Source organism: Vitis riparia, chromosome 11, assembly GCF_004353265.1.
Source record: "Vitis riparia cultivar Riparia Gloire de Montpellier isolate 1030 chromosome 11, EGFV_Vit.rip_1.0, whole genome shotgun sequence".
Classification (NCBI taxonomy): Eukaryota; Viridiplantae; Streptophyta; class Magnoliopsida; order Vitales; family Vitaceae; genus Vitis; species Vitis riparia.
The window spans coordinates 947,448-964,308 of NC_048441.1; the positions used below are offsets into that span (position 1 = coordinate 947,448).

Consider the following 16,861-nt stretch of genomic DNA (forward strand, 5'->3'; position numbering starts at 1 on the left):
ATTTTATACTATTTTCTAAATTTGGTCATTTAATTAGAAAATTTTGAGGGTCATGAATAAGTCAAATTATTAATTGGGCCACAGTCGAGTATCATTTTTTAAAGTGAAGATATTTTTTATTTTTTATATTTATTTTCTAATCTTCACAAATTAACCAAGAGAAAAACCGAATATATAATTATTATTATTTTCTAAGTAAGAAAAAAAAAAGGTTCCAATGCAATTTAATGACAAAAGCATATGTCTTGGGCCCAGCTACTCTTCAAAAGCCCATGAAGCTTTTGAAAATGAGCTCCTATTCAGGGCCCAAAGACCGTGGGCTTCATCCCATTATAGTTCGCTGGGCTAATTGGGCCAACCTAGACCCACATGACATATTTGTAGTTTAATATATAGTATAAACATATTACGATGCAATTCAATGACAAAAGGGCCCAGCTGCTCTTCAAAAGCCCATGAAGTTTTTGAAAATGAGCTCCTATTTAGGGCCCAAAGACTCTGGGCTTCATCCCGTTATAGTCCGCTGGGCTAATTGGGCCAACCTAGACCCACATGACATATTTGTAGTTGAATATATAGTATAAACATGTTACAATTATATTTAGTACAGAAGATAAAATCTCAGGTCTTATCTATAATTTTAATATCTTGATAAAAAAATATAATCTTCCAACTATTAAAAACCAAAATGAAATTCGTTTAAAAATTGATAATTATAATAATAAAATATGATTTTTAAAAAACATTTATTTACAGCACAAAACATATATATGGTATGAAGTATGACCATTATAATTATATGTCATACATAAATTGTATGACACATTCAATATTTGTAAACATATGGTAGATTCATAGTTTAATATGTAATATAAAATACAGTAGGGTATGACATGTGCATAAAATTCATTTGTATGCATTGATTGTTCCTTAGAATTTACCTTCCAAATCAAGATCGCATTACTTGCATCTGGCCGATTTGAGCCTAAGCCTAATATCACATTATCAATCTTTAGGGACATTCACATACTACATCCAAATAAAAATAAAAATAAAAATAAAAATATCCCTTGAATGACGAAGAATGAGAGATACCCAATGGAGTGAGGGAACTCTTAGTTTAAGGTGTAGATGTAAGGATTAAAGAAACATGTGATATAGACATAATAATTCTATCTATTTTCTATCTTCTATAATATTCTTTATAGTGTAATTAAATAATTTCTTTTATTGATGGAGGTAGGCATGATTCAAGGGCAAAGCTAAGAAAGGGGTTGAGGGGGGCAATATATATGGAACTTATTTCAAGGGGGTAAAACAAAATCAAACTTGTTATGTAAGGCTAGTGATAGGTCGCTAGTTTTCTAAAAATTTAAGCTCAAGGGATCAAATTCCATATCTTTGATAATTTTTATCAAAATTTCACGAAGGGCATTTGCTCCTCCTAGGCACTTCGTGGCTCTGCTAGTGGCCTAATTGACCTATAAGTATATATTATTTTATCTTCATGTTCTTGCATCAATATGTTTGCCTTGAAATTTTGTCGACGCAACAAGTGATGTCAAAGCTCAAGTTAAAGATTTATGGAAGAGTCAAAGAACAAAGTACATAAGAGGATGATAGAAAGAATTTTTGTTGGAAGTGAAATCAATTGTTATGATAGAAATATATGTCATGGAGAGATGAAAGATTAACTTAATGATATTTATTATTTATTTATGAATTTATAAATTTATTATTTATTTAATAAGATTCATGTTTCCTATTTATGTCTCTATTTCATGTATTATACTTTATAAACATTTTGGTCTAACATTTCTTATATTATACATAACTTAGGTATATTAGGAGTTGAACTGAGGATTCAACTCATAGTTTCCTTGCAAGTAAATGATTAGTTTATAATTGGATCATAAACTTAGACAATCCATTTGAGGCAATAATGCATTATCTCCTAATTGGAGCGAGGATAATTGGTCTCAATCATTAGGATGAATTCTCATAGTGAGTGCACTAGTGTATATAGCAACGCATTAGATAAGACGTATGGTAAGTCATGATATTTGGTTATTAGGTAGTTATGATCTCACCAATTTATTAAACTATATGGTCTCTCAATCATGAGAGAATGTTGAGTTTGTACTAAAGTTTATAGTGAATTTGATATATGAGTGAAACCCTGATATAGTCATATATTTCTTAAACATTGAGTCACTATTGATGAAAATTAGTATTAATAAGTATTCTTAATAAAGGCACCATGATATCTAATGAAATTGAAACGGTGTGTTTCTTTAGGTGATTTTAATGATTTATGTTCAATAAATTTATAATCGTATTAGTTCCTTAACTAGAACTTCACATATACTCTATGTGAGTTAGAATACGTCAATTGATTATATAATAGGAGGATCTAAGACTCAAGAATTGTTAAGACAAATCTTAAGAGTTTGATAGTATTCACCTTGTTAGATTACAGATACCAATTCATGATAAATTTGCATAGGATGCTAGAGTGCAATTCACTCTCTATAGTGGGATGTTGAATTCTAAGGGAGTTAATATTTTCCTATGGGTCCCAATGGTCTCTGCTTGAGCTCGTATACCTTAATAGCATAGTTTACGATGGTTAGTTGAGTTCTTTATTTACATGTGTTCACAAAGGCATTTTGGTAAATATGTAAGATTGTACAAAAACTCGTGAATGGTTTTTATGGATTGGACTAATTGATTAATTAGAGCCCAATAAGGTTAATTAATCAATTATGATCCAAGTGGGCTAGTTTAAGTGTCAAACCTAAAATGGGTTTAAATTACTTAAGCCACTAGAAGTCTATATATACCCTCTTTAGGGGTTAGAGTTTTAGTCTTACATTCTATTCACTCCAGAGAGTAAAGAGCTCTAACCATTAATCATTAGAGAGGATTTCACCCTACTATTACTTAGATTTAAGGAAAAAGAGACATTATGATGAAAGATCATTAGGTTAGTGAGACTAATGATGCTTATCACGCTTCTGACACTTCTTCAATGATAGGAATTAAATCTAGGAACATCCATATTTGACGTAAACCACTAATCTCTAGATCTAACATTGTTTTTTTACGTCATGTTTTCCAATGTGTATAGATTTAGAGAAGCCTATGAATAATTGCATACACCCTAACTAGTCCAAGGATAGGAATGGAATAATCCAAGTATTCTCTACAAATGAAATTTAAACCAAGGAGGAAATTTTAGGTAGTATTTCAAATTCCTAATTTATATAGAATCCTTTCTGTATAGAATATTTCTTATATATATTCATATGTGTTGTATTATTAGTTTTTCTTATAAAATAAGAAAAGTTATTAAAAATATCTCTACAAGTGTTGTAGTTTATGAGGAGAAAAAGTTATAAGATAAAGATAAATTGTAAAGATTATATGTAGTAAATAGACTTATGAAAAAGAATACAATTAGATAACCGATAAAATGATAGGGCTCGTGATTTAAGTAAAGGGAGAAAAAATACTCTAAACCCAAAGAAAAAGAAAAAAAAAAAAAAAAAAAACAACAACAACAACAACAAAAAGGAAATATCTTAAAGCTTTTAGAATTACTCCTAACAATTTTATAGCAATTAATTAAAACAAGATTTTAACCTATCAGTTTGGTTAAAAATGAAAGATGGCGATTTGATGCCTTTAAACCATCTAGCGAAAAGTTCTAATGCATTAATAAATATTATTGGCAACTTGATTTTAAACCCAAATCTTTACAGGAGTTCAAGTCCTCGGAATCCATCATTCAACCTTTTTCTTTTTTTTTCTTGGCCAAAATTTTTTCAATTAGTATTCAGGAGACAAGCAGCCGTACCAGTTACTCCACTTTCGAAGAGTAGATATGAATTGTGGTTGTAGTAAATAATTAAATGGTATCATCACTGCAATGATCAGTTCACAAAAATTTCATAATAGAATGTTTTTGAACGTATTTCAGGCTTTGAATGGAGAAAAGTCGACTTCTATGTGAAGACTATTTCTAGATTTTGACCAATTAATTGATCTTGGAAATTTGTTTATTTTTCTTAAAAAGAAAGCTCATTAAGTGCTTTGTTTAATAGTACAAGTTTTTAGAAATTATTTTAAATAACATTTTTTGAAAATTTATTATTTTAGAGTATTGAAATATTTTTTTTTCTTTTTAAAATATGACTTTAATAAGAGATAACGATAAAATTAGTGAATATGGTCACTGATTCTATTTTTGAAATTAAAATGCTTTTAAAGGCTTTGCTTATTGAAAATTATAAAATTGAATATGTGCATGTTTTTTCACCTTTTTCTTAAATGGAAACAGGTTTATTAATCTAATTATCTTCTAGTGTAAAAAATGTCAATTTGAATCAAATTTAAGTAAATGTAACAACCCACACCCAAGTGTATGGATATTATCCACTTTGAGCTTAAGGGATCCCACAACTTTATAATGCACCAACAAGGTTAAGAAGAGTCTATACATATATAGTATAAGAAATTTTTTCTTCTATTCAATATGAAATATTAAGGCACATTTTAAAATTATAAGGGTCTCTTTGGGTTTAGAGAGAATAATATTTATACAATTGGATATGAGTCATTTCAATATAAGAGTTATGTTGAGGATTGAAGGGTAACTTGAACTTGATTTATTGTTTATTTATATAAAATTAAATTATATATATTTATGTATATCACTAATAGTACATGTGTGTGTATTTTTGTTTTTGTGTTGGAACTTTTGATAATTTTATTACTATAATGTAGGGTTGTAATTGTCAAGTTGATTAAGCAAATGAATTTTGTAAATTTATGTATTGTCATATTAGTTACAATGGTTTTTAAACTTTGAGTTAAATGGATATTATCTATATCACCTTTTAATTACTTACGTGCAGATTGATAAAGATTGATGTTAAGTTCACATATATAGTAGTTATTATTAGCTTTGTTGGATAATTTTGATGATCTTTGAATTAATCATTCATTCTTACATTCCCTTAGAAATTTGATGATAAAATCGTTATTCAATATTAAATGCAAGTTGATGGTAGGATGATTTAATGCTTGGATTTACTTGATAGTTATGCTTTTGTTAAACAAATGTATAAAATATATTTGCTTTTTCTTTTTAGATTCAACTTATCCAACCTAATTTTTTGTGATAGATCATGAAGTAGCATAAATTCTAAAGGGTAAGTTTAAAAATAGCATCTATTAGGTTATCCTATGCACTACTTTCTCAAATAATGAATTGTTGATTTAAGGTCTTAAAAACCCATGATTTTTTATCTTAGTATGTTGTGTGAAGATTTTCCTTGTAAAAAAAATTATTACATCTTGTGTGTTGGGTTGCTTTTAATATTTGCGACTCTATTATGGGAATTAATTGAATTAAAAAAAATCAATTTTCAAGTTATTAAGAGTAAAAACACACATCCACTTTCCTTAGGTGCGATCCTATCGATTATTTGGTTTTCTTTTTCTTTTTTATTTTCTTTTTTTTTTTGGATTTAACCTCCAACCTAAATTTTTATGATAAACCAGATAGATCAATCCACATCAATATTTATTAAATTACATCTAACTTAATTTTAATTCAAGCTTAGAAAAGTAAGCTTGAATGGATTTAGATTAAACAACTCAATTAGAACATTAGGTTGGATTGAATTGAACTTTTGGACAAAAATGCTTCATGTTTGAATTCAATTTGGATTAATTATCACTTCGACCCGGAGATGCCATCCTACTAGTTTGAAGTGGTACTTATAGGCCGCTACAATATCCAATCTTTTAAAAGGAAGATCTAGATAAAATCAAATATCTATATATATACACAACCGAATGCAATATAAAAATCAAATAAACAAACCCTTAATTTATAAAAATTAGGCTATGTTTAGTTCCAAAAAATTTGAATGAAAATGCAAAGGAAAGAAAATATAAAGAAAAAATAGAAGGAAAGAAAAAGTGAAGGAAAATAAAAATAAATAAATTAAAAGTTCATAAATATTTTTTTGTTACTTCAAACTCATTTTACTTATTTTTAACTCATCAATATAAAGATTAAATAATTTAAAAATACATAAATTTTTAATTAATTTTAATTATATTTGATTTTCAGGCATATCAAATTGCAGGGCCACTCTTATGAAAGGCAATCCAGTAACAAAAGACAGGTTGAGTGACATCAATGCTAACCATTTTGGGCCATCTAATTGGAATTGTCAACATTGGAGACTTGAATTCACTGCCCCAACAACCCCCACTAAATTAAACTCGTCAATTTCGATGGCTAACCTACCTAAACTTCCATTTTGTTTCCCTCCTACAAACTGTAAGACTCTTCACTTCATCTACCCTTCCTACTAAATATACTAAATATATTGATTGCCTCCAACCATATACACCAAAAATTGAAGCACCGCAGGTAAAGATAAGCCAAAATTCAAACCCCATGGAGGCCACACAGGAGTTCATTTACCGATCGAAACTTCCCGACATCAACATCCCGAGTCATCTCCCATTACATTCGTATTGCTTCCAGCACATATCCAAATTCAGCTCCAATCCATGCCTCATCAACGCCGGCAATGGCAACATCTACACTTACGCTGATGTCCATCTCACCGCACGTAAAGTGGCTGCCGGCCTTAACAGGCTAGGCATCCGACAAGGTGATGCTATCATGCTTTTACTCCAAAACTGCCCGGAATTTGTCTTCTCATTTCTCGGCGCCTCTTATCTCGGTGCAACTAGCACGACGGCGAACCCCTTTTACACGCCGGCCGAGATTGAGAAGCAAGCCACTGCATCAAGCGCTAGAATTATAATCACTCAAGCTTGTTTTGCCGAGAAAGTGAAGAAATTCGCTGAAGAAAACGATGTGAAAATCATCTGCATTGACGCGCCGGTGGCGGGTTGTTTGCATTTTTCGGAGTTGTCACAGGCCGACGAGAATGACATCCTGGATGTTAACATCAGCCCCGACGATGTTGTCGCGCTGCCTTATTCATCCGGGACGGTGGGGCTTCCAAAAGGGGTGATGCTAACTCACAAAAGCATGATCACCAGTGTCGCTCAGCAGGTCGATGGCGAAAACCCTAATCTGTATTTCCACCTGGACGATGTGATTTTATGCGTGTTACCCATGTTTCACATATATTCCCTGAGCTCAGTTGTGCTTTGTGGCCTTAGAGTTGGGGCTGCAATTCTGATTATGCAGAAGTTTGAGATAAACACACTCATGGAACTTGTTCAGAAACATAAGGTGACTATTGCACCATTTGTTCCTCCAATTCTCTTGGGTATCGCAAAGAGCCCGGTCGCTCACCAGTATGATCTTTCGTCGATTCGGACTGTGATCTCCGGTGCCGCTCCGATGGGGAAGGAGCTTGAAGACCGCCTTGGGTCAAAGCTGCCCAATGCCGTAATTGGACAGGTAAGGTTTTCCTTAATTTTCTTATATTATCTTTTAATTGCTTTTAGGCCGTGTTTGGGATAGCACTTAACTTATGTGAATTTCGTAGTAGAAATAATTAAGGGACAGAAATTTATGTTTAAGAATTCTATATATTTAAGTAAATATGGAGACAATTATGAAACTTTCAAAAATTTAATTTACACAATATCTGCATGCCAGAAAAATATGAATCATTTATTATTTTAAAATGTGAATAAATAATATTGGGAAGTATGGGCCTAGTGTTTTATCCAAATAATCTTAGGTTATGTTTGGTTTTGGAAAATAATAAGGAAATATATAAAAAGAAAAAAGACAAAAAAAAAAATGATTTTTTCATATTTTGTTATCCTACAAAAAAATCAAAGAAAATCAAATATAATTAAAACTAGTTAAAACCTTATGCATTTTTAAGTTATTTAATCTTTATTGACATAAGTAAAAATAAGTTTAAAGTAACAAATAAAATTATTTCATCAATTTTTAATCTATTTTTTATTTTAAGTTTTAATAAATAGATATACAATAGTTTTAATCTATTACATTAACAATTTAAGTTTTTGGATTGAAGTAATAAGAGGAATATCATGCATAAAACTATAGTATTAATGTATAAATATATGAAAATAAATGTAAAGTAAATAGATTAAGGGTTCGTAGTTGCTTTTGAAAACATTTCTGAAAAATAATTTTTGAAAACAATTTTTAAAAATTATTATCTAAAAACTGCTCTATGATATTTTGTAGAATAAAAGTCTGTTTAGAAATCTAAAATATTTTTAACCTATTTTTAATAGTTTTAAATATGTTTCAAAAATAATTTTTATGTTTAGTAATTTATTTTTAATTATTCCACGTGTTTGTATAATTATTTTTTAAAACAACTCTTAGAAAATAAGTAAAAATAGTATAAAAAAAATAATTAAAAAATATTTTCTAAAAATACCATACTTTTTATTTTTAAAACCAAATAATAAAAAAACAGTTTTTGATTATCAATAGTAAAAACAGTTTTCAAACATGCTCTAAGCAAAATATAAAGCCCAAACAAGATACACCATATGGGTTTTAGTTGTTTATATTATTTTTTTTTTCTTACCATTGACTTGTTCAAAATAATTATAATGCATCACCTTGCATGATGTGAAAAGGATGGGGAATAATACAAAGTGAAAGATACTCCTTATTGGCTTACCTTACTCAACTTTACTTTCTCAAAGTAGTTGTTCATTAAACCTACCTCTGTGTTTTTTTCCTAACTATGACAAGTGTGATGACTAAAAAATAATTAGCCACATATTATTATTCTATTTGTGTTAAACTTAATTCATTAAATATCTCTAATCTTTCTTTAGAAAATAAATTTATCTTTTTATTAGAATCATCTATACTAAGTAGAAAATAATTATTTTTGCAAAAAATCACAAGGTCACCCTCTAATAGAATTTCTCAATCACTTGTCATATAATAACTAAATTTTATGCAATTGTAACCTTTTCTAGAGATTTGTCAAATCTAGTTTTTTTATCTTACCTTCTTCCTTCTTTTTCATTGTCTTAAAAAGTCAAAATTTTGACAAATTGGCTATGTTTTGTCCCATAAGATACAACTAATATCTCTTCATTTTCTATGGCACATGATCTTTTAAGACCTTATTGGCTTGTATCATTTTCTTAATTAGGTGAACTTTACACATGTGACTCTTAATTCCTCATTTGAAGTCTTTTTTACGTGTCAGTAATAATTTAATGAGTTTTGAATAACCACGGAAACAAAATTTGATACCCTTTCATAGATAAATAATATAATTAATTCAATTTTCTATCCAATGACAAGTGGATGATTCAAAATATCAACATTGACAATGCCTAATACTCTTGAAAATTAGTCACTATACGATTTGTGTGAGTTTCTATAAATCCTAGAATTTAATCCATAAATGTATAGGGGTATGGGATGACTGAGGCTGGACCAGTACTATCGATGTGCTTAGCATTTGCAAAGGAACCATTTGAGATAAAATCAGGGGCTTGTGGGACTGTGGTTAGAAATGCAGAGATGAAGATCATCAACCCCGAGACTGGTGCTTCTCTTCCTCCAAATCAAGCAGGAGAGATTTGCATAAGAGGTGACCAAATCATGAAAGGTGCACATCCCCTCCTTTCACACTTCTCCTTTGTTTTTCCTCCTAAGTGTTTGAAATTGAATTTTTAAGAAATCATTACTTAATCCAATATGTACATGCCAGGATAGCATTATTTAATAATTAAGGTGGAAATTTCTTACAAAAACTGTATTACATCCAATCATGTAGATATTCTTTATTCTGGATTCAAATGAGGCTCATAACTTTAAAACACGTTTACAAGCTTAAAAAGAGTTCATTTTATATAGTACTGGAAACTTTTTTTCCTATCTGATGCAAATTATTATAATAAAGTCATAAAAAACAGACAATATCTACATGGTTAAGTACAAATCAATATAAATGATATCTCACATCGAATATGAGAAAGTTTCAAATGTTATATAAATATAGACTCTTCTTAACCTTATAGACATATTTTAAAGTTATGATAGTTCCTTTGAGATCAGGACAGATAAAATTTACACTAACCAACTAATAAAATTTATCTAACTATTTTGTTAAAATAATAAATATTTATCACATGGGTCTTAATTGTCTATCACGTGGGCCACTTATATCTTACAAAATTTAAATCTAGTACTTATTTGTGAGGCTAAATTTAGGTCCAATTGTATATCAGGTTATCTTAATGATATAGAGGCCACTAAAGAAGCCATAGACGAAGAAAAATGGCTACACACAGGTGATATCGGATACATAGATGATAATGATGAGCTCTTCATTGTCGATCGATTGAAGGAGATAATTAAAAATAGAGGATTTCAAGTGGCACCGGCTGAACTTGAAGCAATCTTGATTGCTCATCCTAATATTGTTGATGCTGCGGTCGTACCGTAAGTGTTCATACTCATTATTATTCTATGTAATTATCACAAGTTAATTATAATATCTCAAGGCTTGCTTTTCCATAAAATCACTACTTGTTTATTTTATTTTATTTTTTTAAGGATGAAAGATGAAGCTGCGGGAGAGGTTCCAATTGCATTCATTGTGAGATCAAATGGTTTTGAAATCATCGAGGATGAAATAAAGGAATACATCGCAAAACAAGTAAGAATCTATTGAGTATTGATTTTAAGAAGCAATTCTAATTTTTTTTTGCTTTCAAGTGTTAGTTAGAAAGGTTCATACTTATTAAAATTACTCTTAAACAAACTTTAAATTTCAAATAAAAATATAAAAACCTTAAAAAAAGTGAAAAAGAAATAGGAAAAAAAAGTTTTTCTATTGTATAGAAAATCCCCTCTTTGATGTCATCCCGAAAAGGCGATAATCAATCAAAAGCATCACATGCTCAAATAAGTTTTATTTTTAATGTAAAAAAACGTTTTCGGAGAAAAACAAAACATTTAATAAAATTTAACACATGTTTGACAATTATCTTCAAGAACAATTTTCTATTTTCTAAAACAAAAAAAGTAAGAAAATACAGTTAGCAATAAGAAAACAAAGTGTTTTTAAATAACATCTTTTAATTGTTTTTTATTATTTTCAATTATTTTTTAGTGCTATTTTAAAAAATAATTATAGAAACATATAAAAAGATTAAAAATAAGCACTAGATATAAAAAAAAATGGTTTTAAAACATATTTGAAAATATTAAAAAAATTTTAAGTTTCAAATAGACTTTTATTTTACAAAATATCAAAAAATAGTTTTCAAAAACTATTTTTTAGAATTTTTTTTTTCAAAAACAGTTATCAAATAGAGCCTTAGAAAGCGTTTTTAAATTTTTGAAAAATCACTTAATGTTTCATAGCGAAACATTTGATAGATGATTATTAAAAATATATATATTTAAAGAAACACTTCAACTAAGAACATTCTAAATAAAAATTACTTTTAAACGCACTCTAAACATTTTCAATGTTATCGATTTTCTTAATTAATAATATTTGTCTTATACCAAGAAATTAACAAATTAATCATGTATTGATTTCTATATGGGTATGTATGTATTGTTGTATTGTGCAGGTTGTATATTATAAGAGAATTAAAAGGGTTTTCTTCATTGAGACAATTCCTAAGGCTCCATCTGGTAAAATCCTCAGAAAAGACCTCAAAGCAAAGCTGGCCGCTGGCTTTTCCAATTAATCCTCATTTATCAATTTATTTCACTTCCTTATATGAACATTTCTGGGTAGTAAAAATTGTAATCATAAGCTTCATTGCTTTGAATTATCAATAAAAAGAATATGCTAGACTCGCAAGGCATTATTATTATTATTTAGTCATAAAATATAAATGTTTGCAGCATTTTTGGGCCAGGCCTTTTTGTAAGGCTTGGATAGAGCCAGCCGATGAAACTGGGTCGTTCCCCAAACAAGGCTGCCCAAAAGGCCTGATAGGAGAATTGGGCCAGGTTGATTTCCAGCCAATGACAAAAGTGGAATAAGGTACTACACAACAACTACAGGCCGATTTAGACCCAATGGGTCCTTTGTGCCCTCATTGTTTGTACCTAATTTTTGGTAACACCGATGGATGATCTTGGATACCTGCACAAAAGGAATTTTCCGTTGTGTTCCCAAAAATCCCTTCCGTTGAGGAAGTTAGGCAGGTCTCTATGTGAAGGAGAAGATGGGGATCATAATGCATACGCGATTCACTATGGGAGTGGCCTTTTTATGGTCTCTGCTTTGGTTGTCTGTTGTCCTTCTTGGGCGATTGGTGGTTTACCAAGTGCACCTGCACAACTGCCATTGCGGTCTTCAGTTGAGGGGGTGGTCAACAACACCTTAAGGAGGTCTTGGCTGTTTCTAGGTGTCGGCCACAGCCATGCTCTAGTCCCCACAACTGCCCCATTTTTCCATACATGCTCGATGGAGCTTAGCGAACACCCTGGAGAGCTGGGCAGGAAAAGAAACATTTTGTGCAGTTCCATTGTACATCAGGAAAAGTCCTCATGACATGTTCCATTTCTCATTTTATAATGGGAATTTTTACTCTGGGTATTCTCAATATAATATAGTTGCTTTCCAAATTCCAAGTCAATATTAACCTACATCTCTACTACTTCCATTGCCTAAGTTTTCAAAGTGGCCCTCATTATTGATGATATGAAGTTTGTAGCTTCTTAGTTTTGAAGATTGCACGGCAAATAGTTGAGGCACACTCTCAGGTTTTACTTCCACCAATGGGGGACATGAGCCGCTTTATACAAGCAGCTTGGTTTCGTTGCAAAAGGTAGAAAGATGCATCTGAGCTTAAGGCTAAGGAGAATTCTACGGCCCCATTGTTTGACCAAGGAATGGAACAAAAGGGTGCAGGCTTAGCATTCTATGCTGTGAAACTTGTAGTTAGCACTAGAAGGGGTAGAATAAAACCGATGGAACACGATTTTACAGTAGACAATAGATGAGTTGTATTATAGGAAGGGTCACATTACATTAATCTGGGAATTGTATACACAGGTAGTTGTCTTGAGTTCAGTTTGTCGATTTGTGGGGAGCACTCTAGCTCTTGTTTTTATCTAAATGAGAATTTCAATTTAAGAAGATGGGCACTCCATTGAGAAGTACATGAATAAAACTATGTACAACATGGTTAAATTCCTTGGCGGAAGAAATACAATCTCTTTTGGATCCCAATCGACTAGCTTCAGCTGAGGAATACACTCCATATGTCAATGGTAAGATTAAAGCCAATGTGGTTAAGGCATGATCTTATGAAATTGTTTTATATGATCACATCCAAGGACGATTCCATGTGAAAACTAGTAAGGGTATTAAGTGTAGCTCAAGTGGTGGTCGAACATAACTGCATCAACTTACATGAGCATGCATGCATATGTAGTAAAACACTCATATACAAATTCTCATGCAACCAAATTCTAACAGCATGTCATTTTCGTTCAATTGATTTTAGACCACTTGTTTAACACTACTATAGTAGAAAGTCATATTATAATACTTGGGCATCTTGTTCCATCTCATCTTCAATGTATATGAGTGGCCTCCTTACGATGGTCCGAGTGTCGTGCATTTTGAGTTGATGAAACGTGTATTTAATAGACAACCTAAATCAAGTCATTTGCATAATGAAATAGACATAGAGAGGGCAAGACTTCTATTACATGTGGATTGTGCAAACAAAGTGGCCACAATTGCAAGTCTTGTCCAAAGAGGAATGGAGTTTATTAGATCATATGATATATATATATATATATATATATATATATATATATATATATATGTAATTTTCATTTATATTATGATGTAAGCTAATAAGATACTATCTTTATGTAATTATTGGGTTTGGTTGTTAATGATTTGATTATAAATATTGATGTGATTTGCATAATCAAGTGATTTGTATTTGGGATAATGTCCATAATATAGGGGAAACTCCATCAAAAATTTTTAAATTTTCTATTATAAATATTGTTTATTTAAAAACATGAAGTATTGTTCATTTATCTTCACAATTTTGTTATAGATAATAGAGTATAAAGGGCATATATAGTTTTGATTCAAATCCATTAGATAAGTCTATTTTGGTTCTACAAAATAGACACACATCTCATTTAGTTAACTCTAACCAAGTATGTACATAGAAGCACATAATCTCTCTTTAAAAAATGACAAAAATTAAAGTTTATTATCTAATTAATTTATTTGTATTTTGCAGCTTTCTTCAATCTTCATTTGTCGACAACATATATCTAGGTTTATGTGGGAGTAGGAGATGGATCCTTGCATTTGCCCTCATGTTATTTGATTTGGATTTTACAATATATACAATATTGGACACGTTACACTAGATTAGAGGATGATTACTAGTCTTCTTGAAAGATGGAGTCCTCAAACACACATTTAACCTACCTATTGGGAATATGACCATTACATTATAGGATGTTGCTATCATCTTAAGACTTTGTATTCATGAATCTCCTACCATTGGCACATTTGACTTAGATTGGTTACTACTGTGTTATGAGCTTTTGGATGTGACACCCCCCTCCCCTCCCCTCCCCAAATTTGAAATTAGAGGATCAACAATATCAACACGATGGCTATGTCATTAATTCTCTCATCCATCGATAGATTCAAATGAGGCCACATTAAAGCAGTATGCATGAGCTTTCATACTAGCACTACTAGGTTCAATGTTATTTATAGACAAGAAAGGTATGCACGTCCATATGTGTTATCTCCCACTACTTAAAGACTTGACTTAAATATCTATGAATAGTTGGGGCAATGTAGTCCTAACATACCTATATAGGGAGTTGTGTTAAGCAAGTTTGGATGGTACCACCGATATTGCTAGATGTGTCACACTATTACAAGTATAATTAATCATTCACATTAGACAACAATTTCTAGTTGCTTCAAGTTTATAATTTATGTAACATTATTAATGTTATATTTATCAAATTGTGGTCTTGGGAAAGACTCCACGTGGGTCGACCCGATTTTGGTTTACCCCCAACCCCTCTAGCAGCTCAACATTTAAATCATGATGTAACTGATGATTTACCAATTGAGGGTCTATTAGGGTACACTATGGATTATTGGATAAGGACTAGGGATTACAGAAAGAGTCATTATTAGACTGAGCTTTGCCAACTAATTCGTTAGGATGTAAGTGGAGAGTACCTTTATCATGGGCTCATAAACCATCACGTGTGTTGACATTTTATCAAAACCAATTAGATGCACAGACCCATAGCCAAATACACATAAGATGTAATGTTTATTGTTAATTAATCGTATAAGCATTAACATTATTGATGTCAAATGTCGATATTTATAGGTTTTATAGGAGTCTTACATGTGAGACTCGATTGCCCATCTTCCAACGATACCTCTAGCAAACCTAGAGATCTAGCAAATAATGTCACCTCTTATTTATTTTGACATTATCAAGTGGCATCGATCAGAGCGAGTATTGCTATAGCTTAGCCTCCAATAAGGGATACTGTCATCTTGTTCGATAGAGCAAGACCTACAATCCATGGATAGGCGAGGATGGTATAAGTATGATTAGGGGGCATTTCATGCAGAGTATATTACATTATGGGTTAGTCATGAGGAGCATATTATAATGACACCACCTATGATAGGTACTATGGAGTTCCATGATCCATATATGGAATGAGGTATCATAATACAATAGTAGTCTCTCCATAGGGATCAAATGAGGTATCATAATACAACAGCAGCCACTCAATTGCTAGTAAGATTTTTTTACTTAGAAATGGTTTCTTAAATTATAATTAATAGAAAATCATCTTCAGATATTTGATTTTTTTTTTCTTAAATAAATGGTATGGCTAAAATTGCTAATTGATCTACTGAGGTTACTTCAGGTGTATTAGGCAACATTCATCGGATTGCTACTAATATTTTACACATTATTAGAAAGGAATCTTGCATACGTTTCATCCATGAGTCATTTACATCATAAAGCCTATCCATGAGACCACCTATGTCAACTACTACTATTAGATGCAACCTATTAGAGGTAGGGGGGGGATGGTAGGCAAGATGGTGGCCGAGCTAGTCAACAACCTCGACAATCTTTGCATCCACCTTAGACCATGTTAGCACCATCCACATCATCTACCCATTTGCACTCGAGGTTTTCACACTTCCCCTTTCACCCCTATCATCACCTTCACCTAGACTTTTTTTTCCCTTAGAATATGTCGTATCAAATACCACATCACCATTTAGCACTCTACTATCACCTCCATTTCCTCCCATAGAGGCTACTATATCTGATGTCGCCACATTAGAGACCACTCCACCATCTACTAAGCTACCATCACCTCTACCTTATCTCCATAAACTGCTATACCACATGCCACATCACTATCATTACCTATATCTTCTCTCCTAGAGATCACTATATCAAATGTTATTGCACTAAAGACCACTACACCATATGTCATTCTACCATCTCTTATATCACTTCTCCTAGAAGTTTCCATAACATATATCATCATATTGAAGATCGCCTCACCATCTACCATCCTACCATCACTTACACTTCATCCCATAGAGACTACCATGCATCATACCCTCACACATGTTTCACAACTAGATGTATGTCCACCTAGGCGACGTCTTAGTCTACATAAATTTCAAGTCTTGCCTCCATCAGCTCCATCTCCACCTATACATGGAGACATTCCAAATTACATAGATAGATTCCACAAATATGTTTTTGTATTATAGGTGTCTGCAAATAAAGTAGAAGACTCCATCATGCGTCACTCATT

The 16,861-nt window shown here is 31.4% G+C and overlaps 1 protein-coding gene across 2 annotated transcripts; it reads left to right on the forward strand.

Annotated features, from left to right (window-relative positions):
• The first annotated feature begins 6,424 nt into the window (after positions 1–6,424).
• Positions 6,425–11,872, forward strand: LOC117924705 (4-coumarate--CoA ligase 2-like). 2 transcript variants are annotated; one of them, XM_034843422.1, is made up of 5 exons: positions 6,425–7,462; positions 9,431–9,629; positions 10,252–10,465; positions 10,580–10,682; positions 11,608–11,872. In XM_034843422.1, exons 1-5 carry the CDS (start codon positions 6,479–6,481, stop codon positions 11,725–11,727), a joined length of 1,620 nt encoding a protein of 539 aa, XP_034699313.1. In that variant the 5' UTR covers positions 6,425–6,478; the 3' UTR covers positions 11,728–11,872. The 2 variants fall into 2 exon arrangements, with proteins under 2 accessions (XP_034699313.1, XP_034699314.1); XM_034843423.1 differs by lacking the exon at positions 11,608–11,872 and having other exon boundaries at positions 10,588–10,659.
• Positions 11,873–16,861: the final 4,989 nt, after the last annotated feature.